Consider the following 27,830-nt stretch of genomic DNA (forward strand, 5'->3'; position numbering starts at 1 on the left):
TATTATCGGTTACCTCAACCAAAAGTTACGGGATTTTTCACCCTCCTGATTCTTCTCTACGCGTCCAATTGAGTTATCAGCACTCCAAATAAGGTAAACCAGCATCCCAAAAATAGTAAACCCCTCAGAATCACGCAAGCTCCCATACATATAACCAAAATGTCCGATAATAACATCACTTCCCTGTTTTGCTTCTTACGCAACTCCTGAGTTACCCAAACAATCCAAACTCCTCTTAGGACTCAAACAAGACCAGATACATCTATATCCAGCGAAAAATCCTCTCTCAATACTTCACAGATTCATCCAAACTCCTACGATATTTTCTCTCCCCTGTTTTCTTGAAATATGTGATTTATCCCTTGTTTTCCGAATTTGGGCCACATACAATCCATGTTTGATGAAAACAGGGTAATCCCAGTCCAACTCGAGCAGCAAATCCAGTTAAATCTCTGACTATTATCGCCTGTAATTGACGCTGCAACTGAAATTTCAAATTCAGTCTTCCCGCCAAAAACTGTCCACGTGAAGAAGAAAGGAAGACTCCCCCTATCCAGAGTAGGGGTGCGAATAGCAGCTGCATTGGGGTTGTCCTCGGGGTGCCCCTTAGTAATTTGGGTACCCCTTATCCATAGTGAGAGTCTTTATACTAATTTTCTCCCACGAGCGCAAAAACCATTTTTTTTAGCCAATTTCGCCGCAAAAGCTTATTTCTCCAAAAATACCTACAGGGACATAAAAAGCCATAATAAATATAAAATCGAGCACTAATAATATATACAATTGAGATTATATAAGACACAAAAATGTGCCTATCAGTATACTCATAAACAAGAATAGAGAATATAGGTTTTAGGATTTTTCTCTATTCTTGTGAATCCGAATCGTTGTTTGCAAACTATTATCTTATTTGTTAAGTTTGTTCAGTTTGTTTGAACAAGAATAGAGAATACACATAAACAGGCATAATAGCTTAACCATATCTTCAATTGTTTGTTCAGTTTCTACTCTTGGTATCCTGTACTCCATATCTTCATCATCTTCACTATCGGGTACTTGTTCATCACTGTCATCATCATCGTCTTCGCCACCTTCAGATTCAGAATTCTTGATTCCAGTACGCTTGAGCAGTTTCAAGATGGCATCTTGTAGCATTGGTCTTGTAACCGTGTTTCTATCACCAAAGTGTCTAATGTAGAATGGTTTCTTCCTCCATCCACCACCTCCCATCAAAAAGGTGTCATCAGTTCTTCTTCCTGCCATTCTTGGCATTCCAAACATTACACCCATTTTTTCTAGTGTCGACGTGATAATGTGTGTTTCACCTCTTCTAACAAACTCAAATGTGAGCTCATTCTTGACTCGACCCCTTTTGTAACACTTCAAGTACTTTTTCACTGCACCTTCCAACTTTTCCCAATGACTTTCTGAGTACTTAGTGTGCCAGAACATCAAAAACATCTGTCCATAAGAAGATTCGGCTATCTTTTCCAATGTGTCTTCACTCAAAGTATATTTGCTCGCCTTCATTCTGGCAACCAGGCTATGTAATGTTGTGAAACCAGACCTATACAACTTCCTAACAGATTTTGGCACAACCTTACCTGCAAAATTTAATTGGTTTTATTTAAGTATAACATTTATGGACCACACATTCATCATCTCAGAAACACAATCAATCACTATTGGCCTTATGTACTTCATATCCAAAGATCATTATCACATAAACAAAGAAACTGATGAATTTAGAGTACATAAACACTACAATGTCTCATTTTTTTAGTTATGTACTGCCAATTATGTGCCAGAAACACAAACAGTGGTAAATAGACACATAAACAATGTTACCCATTCACTACTGGACTTATGTACTGCCAAAAAACAACCTAATTAAGAAAAAACCTCAGTATTTGATATATGTACTGGTGGTTCTATGTATCAGAAATAAAATGAAACACATTGCATATCACTTTTGATTCTTATTCTACAGTTTTATAGTTATGTACTGCCAATTCTAAGTGCTAGAAACACAAAGTAGAAGTTGCATGTAAACTCTGATGGGTTTTCATAAATTTTTAATCAGTACTTCAAATATGTACTGGTGGATCTATGTCCCAGAAACACAAAAAACATACTGAAAGTGTTAGAAATAGTACCTTTTTCTGAATTGGTGCGTTTTTACTCGGTTTTCTTCGTTTTCTTATTAGTACATCTGGAGATTCATCGTCCGATGAACTTTTTGAAGTTTTTTTCTTCGATTTCGGTGTTTCAACCTTTTTACTCTTTTTCCTCTTTGATTTTCGTCTTGAAATTCTTGAATCGTCTTCTGATGTTCTAGGAGCAGTGCTATCATCCATTATTGTTTCTTCTTCTTGGATTGTTCTTGTGATTTTTCTTGTTTTAACCATTATCGGAAGAGAATATAAGTTTTAGGGTTTTTCTCTATTCTTGTGAATCAGAATCGTTGTTTGCAAACTATTCTCTAAATGATTTTTCTTGTAGGGAAACTATTCTCTAAATGAATTTTGGGTTTCTATTCTCTGTGTGAAGAGAAAAATTTTTCTCTTTGAAAATCTCTGAATGTGAAGTCTAAAAACCGCAAGAAGGTGGTTGTACGGGAAAGAGAAACCGCAAGAAGGTGGTTGATTTCACACGTGAGTAGCGCTGGGGTAAGCTGGTCATTTTGCTAGTTTCAAATAATTATGGACCTAATGATAAGTCTAAAACCGGTTGGACCCTACTATAACTAACTTAATGGGCTTAGGACCAACTAGCAAATTTTCCATTTATAAGGGGTGGATTTCTGGCGGTTCGATGATAAACTACTTAATGATGATCATACCAACGAGCGATAGCAAGGCTAGGGCGGACGCTATAATGACCAACCAGCAATAGCAAGACTATATCGCTCCCCGGAGAATCTATCATTTGACACTTTGGTGTTTGCCATGTGTGTGCATATGAATAGACCCAATCAAAGCCAAAAGCTCTAGAGTCTAGATAACCCTGAGGCCCAGCCCACAGAGAGGTACAGCGGACAATTGATAGTTTGACACAACTTTTGCTATGTCAAAAGAACAAAGGAAAGAACAAATGTACTTTTGAAACCAGACACAAAATTCGAAGTCCTCTCCTACTTTCTCTGTCGTTCTCATTCGTTTCTTCTTCGTCTTCAATTCCACGATTTTCCGAGTTTTTATGGAAACAGAGAATTTCAATTTTGAATAATTAGAGAGAGTAGCAGTAACGAGGGAAAGAGAGAAAGAGAGAGAGCAATGATTACTCGTCCGAAACTTGCTGAACAACTTAGAGAATATCAAATACGGTCTAAACATGATTGGGCATCTGTTTCTTTCTTTACTTCTACTGCTAATCTCAATTCAACTTCAAGGTACGTACATTAATTACCTAATCGAAATTTCAAATCAGTTTTTTTTTTACAGTTTCATTTTTCTTCTCATTCATCATTTGGCGAACTTAAATTGTAGATTTTTATGTTTGATATGATTAATCTTATAGGCGATGTTATTTGCTTGACCCAATTGAGAATCGTTGGGTTTTGATTTTGGGAGATCTCGTTGTTAGCCCAATTTCGTCATGTTTTCTGCTAATTGACTTAATAATATCCCAAGTACTTCCCACATATGTGATCTGTGTTGTTTGTTATATGAGATTTGAGAGTTTTGGTTGTTATTGGTGTTGGTGGAAGAAAATCTCTGTACCATGCCTGAACTACAATGGTTAAACTTATGCACAATCAAGAATCTAGAAATTGTATCAGGAATGCTTTAGGAACCCCTAAACGTGTGTTTGGTTAATTATTTAGGTCAAATTTTCAAATTTTCTTAAGGAATGGTTTATTATCACAGAGCTAGAATATTGCAAAATCTTATATACAAATGGCAAGCAACCTATAAGGAGTTATGTTGTCCATTTGAGCTCTACACTGCTATACGAAGACATAGAGTCCTAGTGCTATGGAGACAGTTCACATATCTTTAGTCCGAGATATGCTATTAGGCATTTCAACCTGTAAGGATATCTTTTTTAACAACAATTGGTTGAAAGCTTCAAAAGCATCTTGATGAAGTGCCCACAAATTACAGTAAAAATGATGCAGGATAATCATCAGTACCATGTTAAAGAATCATATTTAGAGGTCTGAAACATAAGGATATCTTTTTAATAATTATAGTCCGAAAGTTCAAAAAGCATTCTGATGAAGTGCCCACAGAGAACAGCAAAAATGATGCAGGATAATCATCAGCACCATGTTAAAGAATCATATTTAGAGGTCTGAAATATCTGGTATAGTCTAAAAAATAGATCAAAATAACAAAGATCTGGTTAGCAATGTCAGGACTACAACACATCGCAATTTCTCTAAATTTGTTAAATATGTGTTTAAACTTCTTCTAGGTGTAAACATGGAGTGTTTACACCTAAGTATTTATAAACAAGAGGCAAAGGTGGTATCCTAAGTATTTATAAACAAGAATAAAGGACCATAATCGAAGCTTGAAAAGAAACTCAAACGTTAGTTTAGGAGTAAGATTGAACCCATATGAACTCTACAACTGCTATACGAAGACATAGAGTCTTAGTGTAAGAAATATCTAGAAGGACATCTGTTTAGTAACCATAGTTTAGTAACCCGCTGAAACAATTTGGAGTTCTATAGCATCAGGATTTCTTACCTGGGTGGTTGGGAAATTACTGATGTTGACTTCTGTATGAGTTTTACACTAGACTGCCAATTCTACTGAGGGGCGAACTAGAAGGATTCAGTTTTGTTTATGAGTTCTCTGAGTAAACGGGAAATAACACCCTTGAATGGTTTGTAACTGATCCTTGGAAAAGTTTGCTTGCATTATTTTATGTATATGGAATGAAGAGATCAATAGACTCATAATTCTTGACTTTTAACCTTTTAGTGTCTCTTAAATTGGTTTCGGTTTGTCCATCTTACTTCATATTACTTCATGTTGGTATTTTCCTTTTATGACTGCAGGGTGGATGTGCTGATATCTGTTGCATGGGAGCTAATTATTCTTGCATTCCTAGTTTTTTCCGCAGTTTCTTTGTATTTTAGGTATATGCAACTTGCCTTTATCTTAATATGCATTACTATGCTGTTACTTGTCTGCATGAAAATCTGGAAACAAATGAGACTGGCCGGGAAGAAGAAAAGAAGAATGCTTTTACCATTATCAATGTAAAATTGTGTCAGAAAGTAAGATTTTTTTTTTCTTTCTGAAATTACCTTATCTTTGTTATGTAGGCGTCTCTCGGAGTACTTAATCCTAGTCTATTGTCATATTTTTCCTCGTGGCACGGCATTTATAACACACCCACACACAGAAAAAAAGGTCATGGATACGGAATTGTATTGATCTTAGTTATTAAGTATTAACATGTCAACTGTTACAGAATTCCATTTTCCCACTACATATTGAAACTTCTTATTGAACCTTACAAAGCACTTAATGATGTGCATTTCATTACATACACGTATTGACCGGTTTAAATTATAAACCCATTGAATTGCTTCAGAACCTAACTATGTCAAATCCTGGAGAGCTTGGAGGTCGCAAGTTTAATGAGATCCTTCCTTAGAATTTTCCCTGATAGGTTTTTTGGGATAGCCGACACAAATGAAACGCGTCGAATTTTCTTGTATGAAGCTACCTGGAAATACCAGTAATAGAATGGTTATATGATAAGTTGTTAAATGATAACAGATCACCACCTTAGAGTGGATACGTTCATTGATATCTTGTATTTACCTGTTTCGCTACAAACTCCATAATTTCATTTCCTGTCAGTTTACTTCCAGCTTTTCTAACCACATATGCCATGGGAAATTGGCCTACTTCCTTGTCTGGAAATCTGTTACATGGACAAACTTTTTTTTAGGTTGTAATTTTCTCCAAGAGTGATTACCAATCCTAATTTAATTCTTCTATAGCACTAGCAACATCGTAGCAGTCAAACAGATCAAATTCTTCAAGTATTCAAGTGTTTTTTATCTCTTCATTCCCAATATGTGAAACAATGAAAAGAAAAAAGAAGCCTTACGGGATAACAGCAGCATCTGAAATATCCGCGTGAGTAAGCAGCAATGCCTCAAGTTCAGCAGGAGGAACCTAACAAGTGCAGGCATTCAAAAGTTTAGTAGCAGATTATGTAAAAAAATGAATATCGAATCTGTTCATATATGATCGAAACACAAATGATCGGTCTTATGGTAAACCAATGTTCACCTGATAGCCCTTGTATTTGATCAGCTCCTTCAACCTATCAACCACAAAGATATAACCGCCATTGTCGATATAGCAGATATCACCTGTTCTTAACCATCCTTCAGAATTTATTGTGGATATGGTAGCTTCCATGTTACTGAAATAACCTGCAAGCACAGTGAAAGCTGGTAGTTAGATTCGATCCCACTAACTGAACTCGGTCACTAGATAAGAATCATTTTTGAGTTAGTGACCTCTGTCTTCCCGGAAAGTGGTGATCTAACATGATTGCAATGTCTTGATTAACTAATTTTTTACTATATACGTGGGCTCGTGTCTCGACAAGCTAAAAATATCCTACAAGGGTCCCAAAGTGCCTATACCGCATGTGCTGCATATGTTAATATCTATTGTGGCTGTCTTTGGATCCGCTTGTCTACAAAACAAGTCAACACTACTAGTTTCGTGACCAATGCCAGCCACTCAGCCAGCCGTCTACTTAAATTAACTATTCGGTGGCCCGACTATGCCACTACGAAAGAACTTGCATAGGAAAGGAAAAAGAACTTGCATATAGGTAAGGAAAAAAAAGTCAATGCAAGTATAGCCGTTTTTAGTTTTTCAGCAGTTCAAAGTTTAGGCCTTTGGGATGCTAAGGTTGCTGCCGAATTACCAAATTCTAGCGGAGATTAAAATGAACTGGATCAACTGAATGTAGATCAGTAATGTTCAGGCAATTTGGTAACTGACTGTAGCAACGGATAGTGTAGGGACAAAATCAAAGCCGGTTATTTTTCCGTACCTTTCATAACAGTAGGACCACGAACCCAAAGCTCGCCTGCTTGATTTACTTGCAAAGCTGTACCCGTTTCCGGATCAACAATCTTGGCTTCCATACTTGGCGACAATAACCCAGCGGTACCATACCTTCTGCTCTCCTCTTGCGAATCTGTGGATGCTCCAATTCCTGTAGTTTCTGTCAACCCGTATCCTTGAAGTATCGAAACATTCGGGTATCTCTCTACAAACCCTTCAGTTACTTCTTTACTTAAAGGGGCACCACCACATAAAACCGTTTTTAAAGAACTCAAGTCAAATTTCTTCCAAATATTTTCAGCATTGTTTATGAGTGCAACCAGTATTGGAGGTACCAAAGGTAAACATGTTGCTCTATATCTTTCAACTGCTGACAACATTTCATCAAGTTCAAATTTCGAAAGAACTACAACAGTTGATCCGCATGCTAATAATCCTGATGCAAATGCACATAAACCGTAGATATGGAACATCGGAACAGTGCACACATATGTTTGGCTTCCATCTGAATCCTTCAGCCGATTTGATACAGTTTGAACCATTGCTATCAAATTTCCGTGCGACGAAATTACTCCTTTACTTACTCCTGTTGTTCCTGACGAGTATAGTAATGTTGCTGTATCATCCAAACCAACTCGTTCTTTAACACGGTACGGACTCGGTTCTTTTCTCATCATTTCTTCCAGTGATGCAATGATTAAAGGTTTAGTAGTTGCCGATAATGATCGGGTAATTGGAGTAGAATCTCCGATAAGAATGACTGGAAGATTAGTAGAAGCGAGTTTAGGTGAAAGAGACTGAGTAGTGAAAGCTAGAATGGGGTTTGAATCGGCAATTTGTTTATCGATTTCTTGAGGTGTGTTGAGTGGATTAGTTGTTGTAATGATAGCTCCAAGAGACATAACCGAGAGACAAATTACAGGGAAAAATATAGAATTCGGAGAAAGAATAAGAATTACATCACCTTTACGTATCTTTAAGTCAACAGAAAGAAAAGAAGATACTGAATCAACAGCTTTCCATAATTGTGAAAATGTTAAGCTTTTACCAGTTGAAGAATCAATATACGCAGTCTTTCCTCTGTGAACTTTTGAAGAAAGGAAAGTTGTAATATCTAAGTTTTCATTGCAAGGTAGAAGTAATTGTTTTCGTTTACTATAAAAAATCGAATTCGATTCACAAAACCCACTTTCGGGATCGACTGTAATCATCTCGTTCGCCATTAACATCACTGAAGTACTTCCCTGTTTTCACTCTCACACAAAAAGAAAAAGTACTTCTCTGTTTTTTTCTTATTCCCTTTCTATTTTTCTCTCAGGAATCTTTCCCACAGAATTAGTTATTTGTTTCTGTGGTCTTTTCTTCTGCTGTTTGTGCGAATAACAAAGCCTTTATATAACAGACGGAATAACTTCCATTATGTGTATTAACCGTGGGATGTGTAATTAATATGTGGGTACATGCACGAGGGAATATCTGACTGCTTGATACTTTTTTTTGTCAACACAAGTGCAGTAACAGATATATCTAGCAAGTTGCAACCAACTTATTTGGACCATGCTTAATGCATAAATCAGGGGTAAATACGATTTGACATTTTGGTAGACCCAATTTTTTTTCACAAAATAACAAACTAACATTCAAGATCACTTTAACCTTTAATTGGCAAAAGATCGCAAAAGTTGCTAATTGTTTTGATCATTATGTTTTTCTGCTAAATCATTTTGCTAAGTTAGCAGTCGATTTTTTTTATGCAGGCGGCTTAAATACTGTTGATTTAGCAGCACTATAACCAACAACTGAAAATTATGAATTATATTCAGTGAATTTAATTGGTCTGGATGCGTTTTTCATTTATCAAGTGTTTTTACAAGATATTGTATTCTGTTTTTGTACATTCTTTTATCTTTTTTATTTTAATATAACCTTTTTTTCTCAAATAAAAAAAAAGAAAGAAAAGTGTTTTTACAAATATCATCACTACCAAGTACCATACATATATAAGATAGTTGGTTATGATGCAGCTAAACAAAAAATGCTCAAATGGCAAAGAAAAAGAATTCCTTATCGACTAATTTACAGATTTTTTCTGAAAAATTTAAGCTTGTCATGGACCTGAAGAAGACATCCTTTTTTACATCTCTATTTTCCAGTGTAGGTTTGTGCATATATCTGTCCTAGACATATTACAAGAGGCACATGACAGTATGGCACATAATCTAATAGCGCGTTTGGATACAATTCTGCTTCTCCAGAAGCAGAAGTCAGGAGTCTAGATATTTTGCTTCATAAAAAAATCGACTATTCTGCTTCTAGAAATCGTTCTAAAATTCCACACCCCAACGAACTTCTTATTTTTTGACTTCTAAAAATCAAAAAACTATTTCTTGATGTGTTTCCAAATGCGCTACAAGGCAACTTCTCATTTACCATAGGCTCTATCTCCTGTATGGTTATATACCAATTCCCTTTCCCAGAAAAGCTTAGCTTCTACAATAAAAAGGAATGATCAGGAGTAATAAAGGTTATAGCACTAATTAAGGGCATCATGATTGGTTTAAGATTAGGAGTAACTAACAGTTATAATAAGATGGTAACTATGTCAAAAGTCAACTACATGAAATGTTGTTTATATGTTTGATCATATATGCAAATTCAATAATGTCTCCACTAAAAAAGTGAACGTCACATTTTTCATTTCCATCTTTTATTCCTCCGGACGGTACTACTTTTGACAAATCCAACATTCAACTTTTTTATCTAAATCTATAGTTCCTTCTGCATGTGTATGACTGCGAAGTATGAACACAACTATATTTTCCCTCAACATCATCGGACAATTATATGACGAGAACAAAATAACATGCAAGATTTGTTGGTGAAAGTCATAAAAACGTTTGAAACATGCTAAAAAAAAATGGTTATCTGTCACAAAGGACCAAAATAAACGTGATCTATACAAATAGGATTTACATATACCTATAAAACGAGAATGTGTCAAAAAGAAATTTCGGCCAGATAAATGATAGAGTATTCCGATTGAAAATGATTAAGCAGAGTCTACGACCGTCCTACTATCTTCAAGGGACCAAGAGGCACTATTTTAATGGTGGCATACTGGCATGGCATTTCATGTAGTAAAACGTTGTTGTCTAAGCCTCTGATCATGTGTTAGAATTAGAAATGATCCCGCTTTTTGGATAGTTCGCAATCAACATCAAAGAAGTATTTCTTCATTTGTTCTTATTTTCCTATATCTGATCTTTGTCTTTATCAACCGGTGGCTTTCAACATAGGATTAAGTTTCCATTCATCATTATGTACATTGACCATTGAATGCGGTGGAAATTAACATTTGATCCGATATTGGTTGGGGCTTTAGACTTTTAGCATTTTGCTCTGAATAAAACCGACAATGTTATTAATTCTAGGTACTCAAAGTTATTTTTTTTCTTGTGTACTTTGAGCTTTTTCTGTAGTTTTCTAATTCTGCTCATGTTTTTGTTCCGGGGCTTTATTGTTCATTTTAAATTGTAATGTTATAATTGCCGGTACACGGTTTGTACGCATTTAAATCTATTTTCTTTTGATCGATCAAGAAAAAGAAAAAAAAACGACAATGTTGTCCACATATTTATGGTTTAATTACAAGTAACGAAAACCGATTCTAAAGTGATTTAGATTAATAATAGGTGCTCATTACGTGTAACCAAATTCTTTATAGGGTTTTTTTATAATCCGTTTATAAAAATACACCTAGTTTCACTTTTCCATACTGTTTTCTCAATAAAAAGGTGAGCCACCGTTAAACGCCAACTTATCCCTAGTTGAACTAGTTGCAAAAGACTGTGAAACCCTTGGATCAAATCGGCATGAAACATCAATTTTGAATTGATATTTCCAGCTTAAACCTATTGCCGAAAACAAGCTCCTAAGATGTCAAGAACACTAAACATATATCTTCACCATCTAGCCACAAAAATCGAGTGCAGCAAGAGTAGTTTCTGTTGTTTTTAACTGCGTCACATCCCCTTTCCTTGCCACCAAAAATCAATGGAAACAACACCTTAACCTGTTGTTTGAGGATGAAAACGATTTCTGCCGATTTTGGTAACTTCGGGTGGGTGGATGAGAAACGAGTTTAAACCCTAAACAATGTACTACAATGGAGTACTTTAGATTCGAGAGATCAATCTGTACAAATCCGTCCTAAACCAAGAAATGGCCGTTCCAAACTTGCTTCAGTCACAAAGTGAAGGAGAAGGTTTGGTTTTGGGGAGCGAAGCGAAGAGAGTGTTGAGACCAGAATAGCTGATTCTGGAAGAGTAGTTGTTTCACGACTTGTATCAGAAAGTGGGAAGCTAACAGATGGGAAGGCTAGAAAATGTTTTCTGAGTGTTGTATGCTCCTGACCAAAACTTGTCGTTCGGTGGAAATAAGTAATGCCTATTTATACAAGTCGAAGTGAAACGTACTCTGGTCTCATTAAGAAATGGAAAACAGGTGAGTAAATGGGAGGAGGTGGTAACCGGTAGCGCCTGGAATTGATGTTCCATAAAAGAAAGCGTTTCACCATTACTCCCTGTATTCACTAACCGCCTCATCCTTCTGACACTTTCTTATAGCGGGCGTAGTGCACGCCGCACGTTGTAAACCGCCAAACCAATACCAAATGAGCATCCCCCAGTTTGTGACATGCGTTGATGTCACGAGTGTTTTCGTGGAAAACATGCAACACATTGTTGTTGTCTGGCAAGTTGAGCTTGGGAGACTTGCCAGCTCGGTGGTGACCTTCGACAGTCAAGATTTTGCATCTTAAGGGGAAAGGTAACCGTTGATTATTGCAACCCTTCGTTTGGTAGCCAATGGCATGAAAGCATGATCAGTATGGCTTTAATATGGCCTAGTTTAGGCGCGGCCAAAAGTTAGGGTTTTGGCTTTGTTTAGGCGCGACCAAACCAGGGCCAAAGGTTGCCATGCGTTAGCTGGTAACCTTGGACGGCTAAGATCTGCACCTTAGATAAAAAAGTGGTCGTTGATTGTTGCAGGCCTTCGTTTTGGTAGCCGCATAGGGAAGGCCGACATGGTATGGCGCGACAAGGTGGTTGGCATGCCATTGTCACATGTGGCATGGCATGCCTTGGCGTGACCAAAACTAGGGTTTTGGGCCAAAGGTTACCACGCGTTGTCTGGCGACCTTGGACGACTAGGATTTGCAGCTAGGATTGAAGGGTGGTCGTTGATCGTCGCACGCCTTATTTTTGGTAGCCGCATAGGGAAGGCCGGCATGATATTGCGCGGCAAGGTGGTTGGCATGCCATTGGCACATGTGGCATGGCATGCCTTGGCGCGGTTTGGCGTGGACAAAACTAGGGTTTTGGACCAAAGGTTACCATCCGCTGTCTGGCGACCTTGGACGGCTAGGATTTGCATCTCGGATTGATGGGTGGCCGTTGATCGTCGCAATCCTTCGTTTTGGTATCCGCATAGGGAAGGCCGGCATGGTGGGGCCAAGGCAAATGGCGCAGACGGCTTGGCATAGTGGAGCCAAGGGTTTGGCACGGACGACTTGGCATGGTGGGGCCAAGGGTTTGGCATGCCATTGGCGCATGGTGCGTCTAGCATGGTTGGGGCCAAGGCAAGGTGCGGTTGGCTTGACATGGTGGGGCCCAGGGTTTGGCATGCCATTGGCGCATGGTGCGGCTAGCATGGTTGGGGCCAAGGCAAGGTGCGGTTGGCTTGGCATAGTGGGGCCAAGGGTTTGGCATGCCATTGGCGCATTGTGCGGCTAGCATGGTTGGGACCAAGGAAAGGTGCGGTTGGCTTGGCATGGTAGGGCCAAGGGTTTGGCAGGCCATTGGCGCATGATGCGGCTAGCATGGTTGGAATGCCTTGGCGCGGAGATGTGGTTGGCATGGTTTTCCCAATGGTGCGGCTGGCATGGTTGGCATGCCTTGGCGCGGAGATGTGGCTGGCATGGTTTGCCATTGGCACAATGGTGCGGCTGGCATGGTTGGCATGCCTTGGCGCGGTAGCATGAGAATCAGGGTTTGGCATAGATGATGTCAGTCAATGTTAAGGGTTCTTCTGTGGAACATGACCGATGTAAAAAAAAAGATACCCCGGTAATACTTACGTAGGCATGCTGATTGATTCAATAAATGTGCTAATGGTCATAGTGACGTCATGTCAGATGCACAGTTTTACGATTTTAACCCTAAGCTAAAAACCACCATCAACATTAAGTCCCCTGCTTAGATCGGAGCAGGGGCATTGTTGCGAGGTAAGCATAAGATGGTGACAGACGAAGACAGAACCGAGACGGTAAGTCGTGAGAGAGGGTCAGGAAGATTCGTTTAACCTTTTTCGAGAAGTAAGTACAATCTGCGATCTTCGCGCCCGACAGCTTTGCGCAAATCTTGTTTGTGGCACTGTCGGTCAGGATGACGGAGTGATTGGGTGCTAGTTGAGATGCAAGTGGTTGGATTTAATCTGGTATGGTCGTGCGTCTTCAGGGATAGGCTTTGGAATGCAAGGAGGAGCCGCTAGCATAGACTCGGCATGAAAGGAAACCATTAGCATTGAGTGGCTTGGAATTGGTGTAGACTTCTCGGTAAACCGTTGGCTAAGCATGGCGTTGGTATAGAAAAGGCACGAATTGCTTGGTGAAGGTGCAAACTGCTTGGCAAGGTGTTGGAGATGGAAAATCGCAGATTGTTTGCAAAGCGTTGGCTAGGTATGGCGTTGGCTCGGTGCCGACATAGGAAAGCGCGAACTGGTTGGTATGACGCTGGCGTGGCAAAAGGCGCGGACGGCTTGGCATGGTGGGGCCAAGGCAATGGCGCACTTCTGGGAAGACAAGGCATGCGCGAACAGCTTGGCACGGTGGTGATTTGTCTTTGCCGGCCTGATTGCCTCTTTTCCTTACTTGACTCAAATAGGAAGTCCTTTCCTTATTCCAACTCCCAAGTGTTACGCCTATAAAAGGGGCCGGCCTCTCCTCTTATTTCACACACTTTTTTTTGTATTCTATCCGTGTGGTGGTAGTAAAGCGGACGAGCGAATCCCAGGTATGTCTTTCAATGCTTCCTCTTTAACTTGTTTTTCTTGTTTTCTTGTATTAGTGCAAACCCTAGCCGTAGGCGTACCTTTTCATGAACTTGTAGAAATATTTTTCTTCTGTGTTGGTATGAATCCTAGCCGTAGATATGCTTTGCATGAACTTTTTAACATTTAGGCGTGAATACCGTAGTAGTGTTGGACGCCTCAATTACTGTGCAAAGTAGGCATGCATGAGCTAGTAACTGTCATTATCCCCCCGTGAAAACCCAACTTCTGGGGTTTCCTCCCTTTTCTTGGTGTGGCCGTGTGTATGGTTCCCATGGTGGGGTGCGTCTCCTCGGACGGGCGCAAACTTCCGGCTGCAGGGTATAGTCTTGGCATGAGGTGGTGATGCAGGGTCTGTTAGTCCCTATTTCTTTGCCCATGCGCATTATGACTTTGCAACAAATCGGCTTGCGTCCAGTATGGATCTTCTGTGTCTGATAAAATAATTTCCATGCACTTCTCGTAATAATTTCTCTTCGTATTGTTCCATTGTAGTTATTTCAAAGGTGAAAGTAGCGTGAGAGGGCTTTCATCAGGATGTCACTTGAGAGAAGTTCTGCCGTACCGAAAGATGTTGGAAATTCCAAGCCAAACATAGATGATGAGTTCTTTACAACATCCGCCACAATTAGGAAAAATCATCCCAAATACGTTTCGATTCTTCTGACTGGATGGAAAGTGAAGGAGAGTCCCGGTCGGTCCGACCAGGAGGTGTAATAAGGTTTTGTCTTCATAGAAAAGAGTATCATGCTTCTCCTATTGGCTTTAAAATCTGTGTGAGTCCGTTACGTCCCTTCGAGAAATGTATGCGATTCATGATGAGCTAGGAATGTGCAAAAGCCAGTTTAACCAAGGCGCAGATCATTGATGCTGTCGCAGCCTCCGCAGTGCTTCAAATTAGAAAAGATATTCCAGGCTTGGTTTCTTTTATTTCCAGATGGTGTCCGGACACTCACACGGCCATATGCAGGTGCGGTGAAATGACTATCTCCTTAGAGAGCGTGGCCGTATTGCTGAACCTTCCCGTAATAGGAAACCTCGATGTCAAATTGTCTGCAGAAAAGGATTTTTTCGGAAAGAAAACGAGACGAGGTGCTTCTATGGATGGTGGGTGTCTCAGTGGTTTCCTGATGAGTTGGAGTCGAACCATAAGAATAGTATGCTTCATGTTGCGGCGTTCTTGGCTCTTTGGCTATCCAGAGATATTATCGATGACGGCTTGGGTAAGAAGGAGATAAGACATGAACTTATCAAGTTTGCCATAAAATTGGCAAAAGGTGTCGTTCTCCCTATTGGAGGATTGTTTCTTGGTTCTCTGTACACACACTTGGATCAGCTGGTCGCGGACATGTGCGCTTCAAATGGATACATGAAAGTGGATTCGTATATTCATGCCGCCTTTCTCCAAGCGTGGTTGTGGGAGAACTTCGAAAGGTATGCTCCAAAACCGTTGGCCATACTTACCGAGTCTTGGGGTGGCTCTAGGATACTGCACTGGTCGAATAGGCGCCCAAAGATTGGTTCGAACCTGGTTGGATTCCTTGACAACTCGCGCACGGTCAATTTCCGTCCATATGATCCAGTGCATGCGTCCATAACTCAGATCAGTACCTTTGCTCCTGCTCCGAGCATGTCTTTATATGAGTGTTGGAGAGATGGTTTTCATGCAAAGCTGCACGCCCGGTCATGTGCCGTCTTTCTTTCGAGGATCTTGCAAAGCAGTCTCTTACAATATCGATAGGGCGGATCGGCATATGGGTTTTGACCAAGGGGTCCCACTCGTTCGTCAGCCGGTTGTTCCAGAAGAGTCGTTGTCAACTGTTCTGATGCTAGTGTTCTTGTGTCGGGTAAAAGTCTCCCTTTTTTGATCGCGGAACGAAAACCATCAACAACCTCCAAATATAACATATTTTGGCAGGATGAGTTTCTCGTTATCCATGGATTCGTGAATGCTGTGGTAGAAAACCGTCGCGGTAAGCCTTCTCCTGCGGTTTTAGCGGAGCATCCACTGTTGAGGGACCCTTCTTCTCCCAAGAGAAAATACGTTAGCCCGAATGCAGATAGTCCCCAAGTGAAGGAGCGAAGATCTAAGAGCTGTGCAGGTGATTCCCAGTCAGCTTCGACAGCCCTACCGACTTTCAGTTCGTCCAATATGCGGGTACGTATGATTTTCCTCTCGATTTTAGTTGGATCGTGTATATCCTTGTTTCTTTTCTGAGTATCCGTCTTTGTATCTTGCCTAGGGTCTCAGCAGCGTGAACGCCTTTACCAAACTTGCAAGTAATCAGAAAACATCGCTTCTCGAGACGGAGGGTGGCGGTGTTGAGCCTATCCATGGCGATGGGGAACCCGAGAAGGATGAAAGTTCAGAGTCCAGTGATGGCAAGAGTAGTTCTTCCGACAGCAGTGCTGAATCTTTCTCTAGCCGGTCTGAAATCGAATCAGTGAGTCTCCCGCATGTTTTTTTTCTCTTTTTCTTTGGAAGAATATCTAATCCATGATGTCATAGGGGAAAAACATTTCTGAAGACGGCCCTGAGACAGGGACTGGCGGAGATACACCTTCATCTCTAACTGTGGCATCCACACCATGTGACCTTGAATTGGATGTTGATCGAGATGAAAACGTCATCATGACTCAGACAATGGAGAGTATTCCAGCGTCCGCAGGTGCAATTGTCGTTAGGAATCCCTTGCCGGTCGCGGGTGCCAATTTCAACCCTCCATACAGGTTCCTTATCCAGATCATGTGTTGATCAGGGGATTTAGCGTGCCAACTAGATATAAGGCGCTATATACCAAGATATGTGAAAAGTACGGACACATCGCCACAACCAAGAAGATCACTAGTCGGTTCGCACTGGCCAAACGTGTGGATGAAGCTTTGTCTTCGATTGATGATATGTGCGGAGTGACTGGTCATACTTTTTCTGAGGATGTCATCACCAGCTGGAAGTTTCATCGTGATGTGTGCGTAAGCTATGAGTTTAACGTTCCACGGTTCGTTAAAGGTTTTACTGAGATTCAAGAGTTGCTGACCCACACAGTCGAAGTTCCTTCTACGGATACGGTCAAACAGCAGGAAGCGGAAGTAGAAAAACTGTCCAGAAAGCTGAAGTTGAAACGGGCGGCTATCCAAAGCACGAAGGAGGCTTTCGCTAAGAAGAGCAAGCCATTGTTAAAAAACTTTCCTTGAATGCATTTTTGTCTTATGAACTTCTTACTTTAGTTTTTTTTTTTTGAAAGGCAAATGAAACGCCTAGTTTGTGGTTTTGATTCTCTGGATTTTTGGATTGATAGAAAAGTGCTATCCCTGAGGGTTTTGGATTATTATTTGGAATGAACTGTTTTTAGGATAATGATGTTTTTGGAAATGAATATAAGTGGCATGATTACCCCAGGAAAGTCATGGAATTGTGAGCATTGCATGTCGGTAGAGGGTATGTGATGAAACATAACATGGCTATCGGTTTTATCATTCCCTGAAAACTTGGAGTAGTGAATCGTGTGTTTTTGTCTAGGCAAGACTTACTTGGTTTCTCGGATATCCTGATGAAAAATGAGATCCTCCGCGTGTAAGACTGAGTTTTGTATATAGCACCGCCGTGACTGTGAAAAGTCCCCAGTCGTTTCTGAGTCACTTGATGACTGAGTCGTCGATCCCTAGGTGGATCGTCTTTCAGCTTCTGTGAAGTCCCCAGTCGTCCCTCATCGCGTCACGACTGGTAATCGGGTCGTCTGGTAACTGAGTCGTCGATCCCTGAACGGATCATTTGCCTCAACCATCTTGATGTCTGGGTCGAAGTATGAGATCGAGGATTGAAGATTGACATTGTAACCGAAAGATCAATCTCCCACCGTGGTCGCCAATTGTTTGAGGGTGAAAACGATTTCTGCTGATTTTGGTAATTTCGGGTGTGTGGATGAGAAACGAGTTTAAACCCTAAACAATGTACTACAATGGAGTACTTTAGATTCGAGAGATCAATCTGTACAAATCCATCCTAAACCAAGAAATGGACGTTCCAAACTTGCTTCAGTCACAAAGTGAAGGAGAAGGTTTGGTTTTGGGGAGCGAAGCGAAGAGAGTGTTGAGACCAGAATAGCTGATTCTGGAAGAGTAGTTGTTTCACGACTTGTATCAGAAAGTGGGAAGCTAACAGATGGGAAGGCTAGAAAATTTTTTCTGAGTGTTGTATGCTCCTGACCAGAACTTGTCGTTCAGTGAAAATAGGTAATGCCTATTTATACAAGTCGAAGTGAAACGTACTCTGGTCTCATTAAGAAATGGAAAACGGGTGAGTAAATGAGAGGAGGTGGTAACCGGTAGCGCCTGGAATTGATGTTCCATAAAAGAAAGTGTTTCACCATTACTCCATGTATTCACTAACCGCCTCATCCTTCTGACACTTTCTTATAGCGGGCGTAGTGCACGCCGCACGCTGTAAACCGCCAAACCAATACCAAATGAGCATCCCCCAGTTTGTGACATGCGTTGATGTCTCGAGTGTTTTCGTGGAAAACATGTAGCACGTTGTTGTTGTCTAGCAAGTTGAGCTTGGGAGACTTTCCGGCTCGGTGGTGACCTCGATGGTCGAGATTTTGCATCTTAAGAGGAAAGGTAACTGTTGATTATTGCAACCCTTCGTTTGGTAGCCAGTGGCATGAAATCATGATCAGTATGGCTTTAATATGGCCTAGTTTAGGCGCGGCCAAAAGTTAGGTTTTGGCTTTGTTTAAGCGCGACCAAACCAGGGCCAAAGGTTGCCATGCGTTAGCTGGTAACCTTTGACGGCTAAGATCTACACCTTAGATGAAAAAGTGGTTGTTGATTGTTGCAGGCCTTCGTTTTGGTAGCCGCATAGGGAAGGCCGGCATGGTATGGAGCGGCAAGGTGGTTGGCATGCCATTGGCACATGTGGCATGGCATGCCTTGGCGTGGCCAAAACTAGGGTTTTGGGCCAAAGGTTACTACGCGGTGTCTGACGATCTTGGACGGCTAGGATTTGCATCTAGGATTGAAGGGTGGCCGTTGATCGTCGCACGCCTTCGTTTTGGTAGCCGCATAGGGAAGGACGGTATGGTATGGTGCAGCAAGGTGGTTGGAATGCTATTGGCACATGTGGCATGACATGCCTTGGCGCGGTTTGGCGTGGCCAAAACTAGGGTTTTGGGCCAAAGGTTACCATGCGTTGTCTGGCGACCTTGGACGGCTAGGATTTGCATATAGGATTTAAGGGCGGCCGTTGATCGCCGCACGCCTTCGTTTTGGTAGCCGCATAGGGAAGGACGTCATGGTATGGCGCGACAAGGTGGTTGGCATGCCATTGGCACATGTGGCATGGCATTGCCTTGGCGCGGTTTGGTGTGGCTAAAACTAGGGTTTTGGGCCAAAGGTTACCATGCGTTGTCTGGCGACCTTGGACGGCTAGGATTTGCATCTAGGATTGAAGGGTGGTCGTTGATCGTCGCACGCCTTCGTTTTGGTATCCACATAGGGAAGGACGTCATGGTATGGCGCGACAAGCTGGTTGGCATGCCATTGGCACATGTGGCATGGCATTGCCTTGGCGCGGTTTGGTGTGGCCAAAACTAGGGTTTTGGGACAAAGGTTACCATGCGTTGTCTGGCGACCTTGGACGGCTAGGATTTGCATCTAGGATTGAAGGGTGGTCGTTGATCGTCGCACGCCTTCGTTTTGGTATCCGCATAGGGAAGGCCGGCATGGTGGGGCCAAGGCAAATGGCGCGGATGGATTGGCATAGTGGGGCCAAGGTTTTGGCACGGACAGCTTGGCATGGTGGGGTCAAGGGTTTGGCATGCCATTGGCGCATGGTGCGGCTAGCATGGTTGGGGTCAAGGCAAGGTATGGTTGGCTTTGCATGGTGGGGCCAAGGGTTTGGCATGCCATTGCGCATGGTGCGTATAGCATGGTTGGGGCCAAGGCAAGGTGCGGTTGGCTTGGCATGGTGGGGCCAAGGGTTTGGCATGCCATTGGCGTACGGTGCGGCTAGCATGGTTGGGGCCAAGGCAAGGTTTGGTTGGCTTGGAATGGTAGGGCCAAGGGTTTGGCAGGCCATTGGCGCATGATGCGGCTAGCATGGTTGGCATGCCTTGGCGCGGTAGACGTGGCTGGCATGGTTTGCCATTGGCACAGTGGTGCGGCTGTCATGGTTGGCATGCCTTGGCGCGGAGATGTGGCTGGCATGGTTTTCCATTGGCACAATGGTGCGGCTGACATGGTTGGCATGCTTGACGTTGTAGCATGAGAATTAGGGTTTGGCATAGATGATGTCAGTCAATGTTAAGGGTTCTGCCGTGGAACATGACCCATGTAAAAAAAATAAGGTACCCCGGTAATTCTGACGTAGGCATGCTGATTGATTCAATAAATGTGATAATGGTCATAGTGACATCATGTCAGATGCATAATTTTACGATTTTAACCCTAAGCTAAAAACCACCATCAACACATGTTTATTCAATTCATCCCCAAACCTTACACAATACAAACAAAAATTACAATACTGGAGAACCATTATTATCTTAATGCATACAATTCTTCGCTGAAATTTCAATCAATCCCTAGCGTCTCGAAAGTGAAAGATTTGATACAATGTGAACATCTGGATTGAAATTCAGTCCCTCCTAGCATTTCTTACTCATATTAGATTTAACCCATCATCAAGAATTTTACACTACCCAATTGTTCAAAACCCTAAGACTACATCAAAAATACAAAATTTCACTCATTAGTGATCAGGAAAAGATAAATCCTACTGCAAAACCTCTCTACATTAAAATTTTCAACAAACCCCATGTCTTAAAAACCTTATCTCCTTACATAATCAAAATCAAAAGCTTAAAAAACCGATTACTTAAAATCATGTAAATTACAAGATAAAATAAAAAGTTTACAAATCCTACCTCTTTTTCATCATATTCTTCTCTGGTTTTTTCTTCATCGTGTCTTGAAGTCTTCTTAGATTCCTCTTGTAGTTGCGAAATTCTTCAATTTTACAACAAAAATTCCTAGTTCCCTAGTCGATTTTGAGACAAACAGAAAGAAAAAGAAGAAATGAAACGAATGAGATCTAATCTTCTTCACTTTCAGAACCAATTTGTTTCTCAGTCATGGGTAAAGCAGTAATTTTTTAGTTATATAAATCTCCATCGTCGATCAATTTTGATATATGTATGGCTAGATATTTATACAGTGGGACTTAACGTTTTAATGGGCGTTGGGTGTATGTTAGAAATATCTAAAAAAATGGGTGTATTTTTGTAAACATGTTATCAAATGGTGTATATTGGAAAAATTTCCTTCTTTAGATCATTTGTTGGATTTTATAAATTTAACATATTTTGAAACCTCATTGTGAGATATACACACACATATGACCATTAAACTAGTCATCTGGAATAAGAAGGAAAACAATTCACGAAACGTTCAACTGGGCAACTGAATTGGGAAGCAAAATGAATCTAAGTCACATTCCTTTCAAATAATAAAGTTATTAGCAAGATGCATGCTGAGAAAATAAGACATAAATTCATTAATCTTTCTAACAAGAAGAAAGTTTTTGGGGTCAACATATGGAGCACAACCAATTCGATGCAAAACTGTCACTTTTAGTTTGAGCAATGATAAGTACATAACGTAGTTTCTCTAGAGTGGTGATGGTATGGTATTTTTTATTTTATTTTTGAGGCGAACCTCATTCAGTATATTCATAATATAACACCAATTTTGCGAATCGAAAACATTATAATAGTAACTTTTCAATTTCATCATACATTCATCAGTTCCATCATATCTCCCCCAATTCTTGAAATAAATCTATCCTTACAAACATAACTACCATTTCATATTTCCAAGAGGACCAAGCCTCAACAAAGGGACAAATTGATTTTGCTACAAAATCAATTTGTGTGACTACATTAAGCAGTGACTGGACTAAAACCAATCCAAAGTTATCAAGATCATGTAAAATCAAGTAACATGATATGTTTTTGGTAACAGTGTCTAATGTAGCAGAGGTCATCTAAATCAGTCTGAATCGGATCGAACCATAATGAATCGACTTGAGAGTCTTGGTAATAGTGGTTGTAGTTGATGAAGAAGTTGATGTCCTTGATCTTGTTTTTGTTATCTTTGTTTTCTTAGAAATATTTGAAGATGATGCTCTTGTTGCTACTGTATTTAACGCACCATAAAACAACTTGACCTTACCGAACATGTCTCCAACCGAAATGAACATATTAAAGCTCGGTAAAGAAGTCAAATATTTTCTGTAAGAGACGAAATAGACTTAACACTAAAGCAGAGACAAGGAGGAGTTACAGATGGGAGCAAAAGATACACCATTAGGCCTAAATCAGATAAAAGCAAATTGAAAAGATAAACTGATATGGAAACCGATCTACCCAGAGTTGTCGGATCCGATGTTGTTGCTGTGACTTTGTTGAAACTCATAACTGAAAGTGAATGAAATATTTTCTCTCCTCTCATCAAAGATGAAGAAACAAACCTGAACAAATCTGACAAAGAAACCCTCCAAAACCAAACTTGAAAAGGCAAGGGAAACAAACCAATTTTCTCCGGTTAACAAATTATCACTATTAGAAAAACTACAGATGGGTGATAGAAGTAGCAAAGAAGATTGGGTGTGATTTGTTGCTCAGTTCTGCTCCAAAGAAGCCGATCTGGGCAGAACGACGATCAAAATATCACGTTTTTCAGGGTATGATAACAATATATATGATTTGATGGAAATTATCACAAGGGAAAAAAAATTTGAACACTTTTGGGAGGTCACATAACTTAGAGTACATGCTTCATGATAAAAGAAAAATAAATAAAAAAGAATATAGAGTATGGCTAGACAGCCTAAACGCAGACCTCGTACTACTCTTGTTTCTAGAAAAGAGATATCATTATTTTTTCCATTTTTGTTTAAAAATATGTCAAAAAGGAAAAATGATAATAACTATTTTCTTAGTTCTCTATAACCGGAGGTTAGTATAATTTAACTTGTAATTTTTTTTATAAAAAAGATAAGACCAAGTTCTCGCTTTCATGTTATCATTCTCCTATGCTACACTAAATATGCATAAGCTCGAATCACCATCTCTCAAATCCGCTCATTCTCGTATATCAATATATAAATGTAAGGTAATCCTTCTAAACAATTGGTTAAACATAATTATCCTCTTGAACAATTGTAATTTTTATTAACTTAACTAGTTTTCTAAAATTAGAGAACTTAAAATATATAAATGAAAATTATAATTAAAATCAGATTTAAACGAATTATTGAAGAGAAAAAATTACGTAAAAATCATGATATGGAGGTCATTCCGAAGATCAACACAAAATTTTATCGAAGACCTACGTATTTATTTTGACACCCCTCCTGTTTTGCAAGACTTATTTTTTTATTTTTTTATTTTATTTTGAAAAGATTGCAAGACTTATTATTAGAGATGAATTCAATTTAAATGAAGATCTAAAATCTTATATACCATGGGAAAGTAAAAATTCTCACCTTTTATTGGAAATTGTGAACGCAATTATTTGTCCCGTCAACATCTTGAGGCAATTATAGGGAGGATGCAATATAAATTGCAAGATTTTCTGGTGAAGAAATCTAAACGATTGAAACATGATAATAAAACAATTTCTGTCTCAAATATTCAATACAAACGTGATTTATGTTATTACTTACCGATTTCGAGTGTATGAAAAGACTAATCTCCAGAGAGAAATTTCGGCTCAAACAATAATGGAGATTTTGTACTTAAATTTAAAAATAAAAATGAATGAGCAGTGCTTGTCACCGTCCTACTACTATCGCATAACTGGCAATAATCGAAGGTGACATCCTTTTTAGTGAAATTAACGTTGCTGTCTAAGGTCCTGCCTTCATGGTCATTGTTTAATAGAAAGATTAGGCCCCAACCACCAGCTCTGCTGGGAATGTAAAAGTTTCTAGTGATTGAAAACTGGTTGCTTGCTCCATTTTTGTTAAAGAAAAAAAAAAAAAAATCCTTCATGGAGTTTACTTTGAAAAACAAGGCCGTGAAATGATAATTCTCTTGCCAATATCACAGTAACTCCACCCAGTGCACCCACCTGACTATCCATGAGCCTATCCTTTCCACCATTCAGCTCGAGCCTCGAGCCACTTTTTTAGGAGGGTCCTAGCTTTTTGAGGCTTAGGGTGTAATCGTTACAAATTAGGAAATTTTGTTGGGCAAATCACTTGTGCCTCGTAAAAACGTTCTTTTGGGATTTATCGGTATATCCACGTTAATTGGGGTATACAAGATTTTAAATGGACCTAGAATCGAGATTAAGTGAGTATCAAAATGGTTAAAGTTACAAAACTATCCTTATCAATTCTAATTAAAACTAATACATTTCTAATTCCCATTTCATTTACTCATTTTGTCTTGTCCTTCTTCCTCCACCGTACCGACCAATTGGTCTCCCATCTTCACTGAAAACGTTTGAAAACTCGTCGAGTCGAGAATTTTATCGTCGATTAATCTTCAAACATGCAGCCGCGTATGAAATTAAGTTCTAGAAAACCTAATAGTCATGACCCTTGAATCGGAAAGCAAATGCAACAATATAAACGGAAAAAAAATCAGTGGGTGAAGAAGAAAACTCTGAAAGTGAATAAACCGAAGAACTGACAGGATTGAGAAAATAAGTAATTACATAAACCCTGTCAAGTACTTCATTTTGTTATCTGCATGTCAAATTAGGTCAAAAAAATTCTAAATTTTGAAATTGTCGTTACGTCGTCCTTAGGGTATTTGTTCGTCTACCCTGGCGACTTGTCATGTTCAGAAATAATTGTTATCTTTCTAATTTGAATATGGTGATGACTTTTCATCTCTGGAAGTGACATTTACAATGTTGTCAAGATATTCAACCAAATACCTTGACGACTAGTGATGTGCTATTATTAGTCGTCAGGTTTTAAAAATCCTAAACATGTCAACTAATGTTGTTAAAATTTTGTTTTTCCTGCGTTCCTTTTTGTTAATGGTCGGCATGTTATTAAAATAGTACCTTGACGATTAAGTGTTTGTTGTCACTTTGCAGATTATCGACCATGCCGACTAATAGCTGGCCAAAACCATTTTCCATGTGTACCATTTTGTTATTGGTTGTTATGTTATTGAAATAGTACCTTGATGACTTAGTGTTGGTCGTCACTTTGGAGAACTACCGACCTTTCCAATTAATAACTCATCAAAACATAGTAGTGTTCAGACTGATTATTAGTCGTTAAGGTATTTTTTCTCTCTCTAAGTTGCCCATAAGTTGGGTAGTTGTCGCTTTGTTCAAATGTTGACCTTGACAACTAATTGCAGGTCATTTCTATTGTTCTTGAATTCTTAGTTTGTAGACGTGAATTTTAATAGATTACTTGTGGTATTGTTATTTTTTAGGCTGCAAAAGCTCAAACAAGGAAAGAAACGTGCTACTCCTCCTTCAAAACCTCCTCACAAAGGTGACAAACTCTTGACTGCGACACTTAGAGGGGAATATTTGTAGAACCAGGAACACTTAGGATCCGTGAACGAAAAGAGACTCAGCCACCACCTGAATAAGTGATTCTGATGAAACTTTCGATGAATACCGACCAATTTCATCTAGTAGATGAGGTAATGATGACGATGATCAAGGAATTCCGACTGGTAGAGGAGATAAGGATGATGATGAGAATAACATGCCACCTGCTAGAGGAGGTAATGATGATGAGATTCATGACAAGAAATATAACGAAGAAGGTGATAAAGATGATGAAGAAGTAGATAATGGTCAAGAAACAGTGGTGCATGTTGATCAAGTACCACAAGATGCAACGGAAAAAAAAGTTTTATCATTAAATCTATTGATTCCCACATGCCTCCCTCTCACCTGAAGATGACTCAGGATCCAGATGAACCACTCCTTGGGTTACCCGAAGATGGTGGACATATGCTCTTCGGATACAAAGACTTGTGGGCGTATGAAATTTTTTCTACGATCTTAAGTAATCTCAAGCTAACCTTTTGTTATTATAGCCATTTTATCTATAATTAGGTTTAAGTTTTAGTATGTATTTCCTATTGTGATTATATGGATCATAAGAATGTCATCCGTTTTTTGAGGCGCCAAGCTTCAAATAGTATGATGAAGAAATGGCCACTTGACATTGAACATGACGTCGTGAAAGATATTGTCAAAAACTACGGGTTATGGCCTGCGGTGAAGAATTCAGTTGTTTAGTGTGACAAAGTTATCATATATGCTTTCTATGAGAGCTTTTATGGGGATACAAATACAATGCTCCTTCCATTCGGTGAGATGGGGGTAACTCTGGATGATTGTCATCAAATTCTAGTCCTCGAGATTGACGGAAAATCCATCAATGACGACTACGATGATCAAATTTCTTGGGAGGATTTCTTTAAATTGACTAAGAGATTAGTTGTTGGGATGTGAAGAAGTCAAATCTATGTTTGTGATTTAGGATGGTTGGTAGGTCGGGAAAGGTACCTACAATTAACTGCGTGCGCACAGTGTCTATAACATAGATATGGAAAATACAGGTCGATCCCGCAGGGAGTTGTTACGATGCGAAGCTAAACTTCTAAGTTCTAATATTGCTAATTCAAACATGGGGTATCAAAAGGAGGTTTGTCGATACGACTAGATGATGTTTATGAAATACAAATTAGAAAACAGAACAATGCAAATAAAAGGGAAGTAGGGCAGTCGAATCCACCACTTAACCTACACTAAGTAAATCTAGTTTTGATATTGTTCTTGTCCCTTGTATTGGACACCGATGAAGATGAAAGTCTGTCATTTATCTAGGGTAGTCTCGAATGGATGGCTTAATGTCAACTAAGGTAACTAACTAATCCCTACTATTAGTTGTCTTCTTACGGTACAGCTAGTCACAAACCAATTTGATCACTTAGATAATTAAACCTTTCCTAAGATGGATATTTAATCGCAACTAAGGTATTCATCCAGAGCACTAACTGTCTAGTTAAGCAAAATTAGTCAAAAGATCAATAACAATCAATTAAGCATGAGTTGTAGCACAATCAACATAATAGTGTTCTAACTACAACGGATGCACGACATACACTGTGAGAGTAAAATGTTAATGCACTAGGATTAAATCTATCCTAAAACAGTAAGGCACAACAAGAAAAATACCAGAAACATAAATCAAACTAGCAATAGACTAATGGTTTCATCTAACCCTAGTTATAAAATTAGAACATGATAAAGGAATAATGAAAATAAACTACTATAACTTGGTGCACCTGCTAATCCGGGCATGCCTTTTACAATTGTTTATGGGTGAAAACTATTCCTGCTGAATTTGGTAATTTTGGGTGCGTGGATGAGGAATGAATCTAAATCCTAAACAAATGCACTGCACGGGAGTGCTTGTGATTCGAGAAATCAATCTGTACAATTCTGGCCTAAACCAAGAAATGGTCGTTCCATACTTGCTTCGGTCACAAAGTGAAGGAGATGGGGTTGATCTTAGGGAGTAAGCGAAGAATGTGTTGAGATTGTGAAGGTGTTGGCTATGTATGACTTGTATCAGAAAGCTGAACTGACTTGCAGAATGTAAGCTATCAG

At 39.6% G+C, this 27,830-nt stretch overlaps 2 protein-coding genes across 3 annotated transcripts; one reads left to right on the forward strand and one right to left on the reverse strand.

Annotated features, from left to right (window-relative positions):
- Positions 1 to 3,089: 3,089 nt before the first annotated feature.
- LOC113356975 lies at positions 3,090 to 5,432 on the forward strand. 2 transcript variants are annotated; one of them, XM_026600221.1, is made up of 3 exons: positions 3,090 to 3,391; positions 5,012 to 5,092; positions 5,282 to 5,432. In XM_026600221.1, the coding sequence occupies exons 1-3, from the start codon at positions 3,276 to 3,278 to the stop codon at positions 5,391 to 5,393; spliced, it is 309 nt and encodes a 102-aa protein (XP_026456006.1). In that variant the 5' UTR covers positions 3,090 to 3,275; the 3' UTR covers positions 5,394 to 5,432. The 2 variants fall into 2 exon arrangements, with proteins under 2 accessions (XP_026456006.1, XP_026456005.1); XM_026600220.1 differs by having other exon boundaries at positions 5,012 to 5,319.
- Positions 5,065 to 8,404, reverse strand: LOC113356974 (4-coumarate--CoA ligase-like 5). Its single transcript, XM_026600219.1, has 5 exons — positions 7,045 to 8,404; positions 6,264 to 6,409; positions 6,079 to 6,146; positions 5,787 to 5,889; positions 5,065 to 5,688 (listed from the first exon to the last, which is right to left on the reverse strand). The coding sequence occupies exons 1-5, from the start codon at positions 8,285 to 8,287 to the stop codon at positions 5,566 to 5,568; spliced, it is 1,683 nt and encodes a 560-aa protein (XP_026456004.1). The 5' UTR covers positions 8,288 to 8,404; the 3' UTR covers positions 5,065 to 5,565.
- Positions 8,405 to 27,830: the final 19,426 nt, after the last annotated feature.

The sequence above is a fragment of the Papaver somniferum genome, chromosome 3 (assembly GCF_003573695.1).
Source record: "Papaver somniferum cultivar HN1 chromosome 3, ASM357369v1, whole genome shotgun sequence".
Lineage (NCBI taxonomy): Eukaryota > Viridiplantae > Streptophyta > Magnoliopsida > Ranunculales > Papaveraceae > Papaver > Papaver somniferum.

Bases quoted from the DNA above. Each gene is read 5' to 3' on its own strand.
- LOC113356975 (XM_026600220.1), top strand. From the start codon at position 3,276: ATGATTACTCGTCCGAAACTTGCTGAACAACTTAGAGAATATCAAATA. The intron at 3,392-5,011 runs GTACGTACATTA...TTATGACTGCAG, and splicing joins AATCTCAATTCAACTTCAAG to GGTGGATGTGCTGATATCTG.
- LOC113356974 (XM_026600219.1), bottom strand. From the start codon at position 8,287: ATGTTAATGGCGAACGAGATGATTACAGTCGATCCCGAAAGTGGGTTT. The intron at 5,890-6,078 runs GTAAGGCTTCTT...TCCATGTAACAG, and splicing joins TCAGATGCTGCTGTTATCCC to ATTTCCAGACAAGGAAGTAG. The intron at 5,689-5,786 runs GTAAATACAAGA...TGGTATTTCCAG, and splicing joins TGGAGTTTGTAGCGAAACAG to GTAGCTTCATACAAGAAAAT.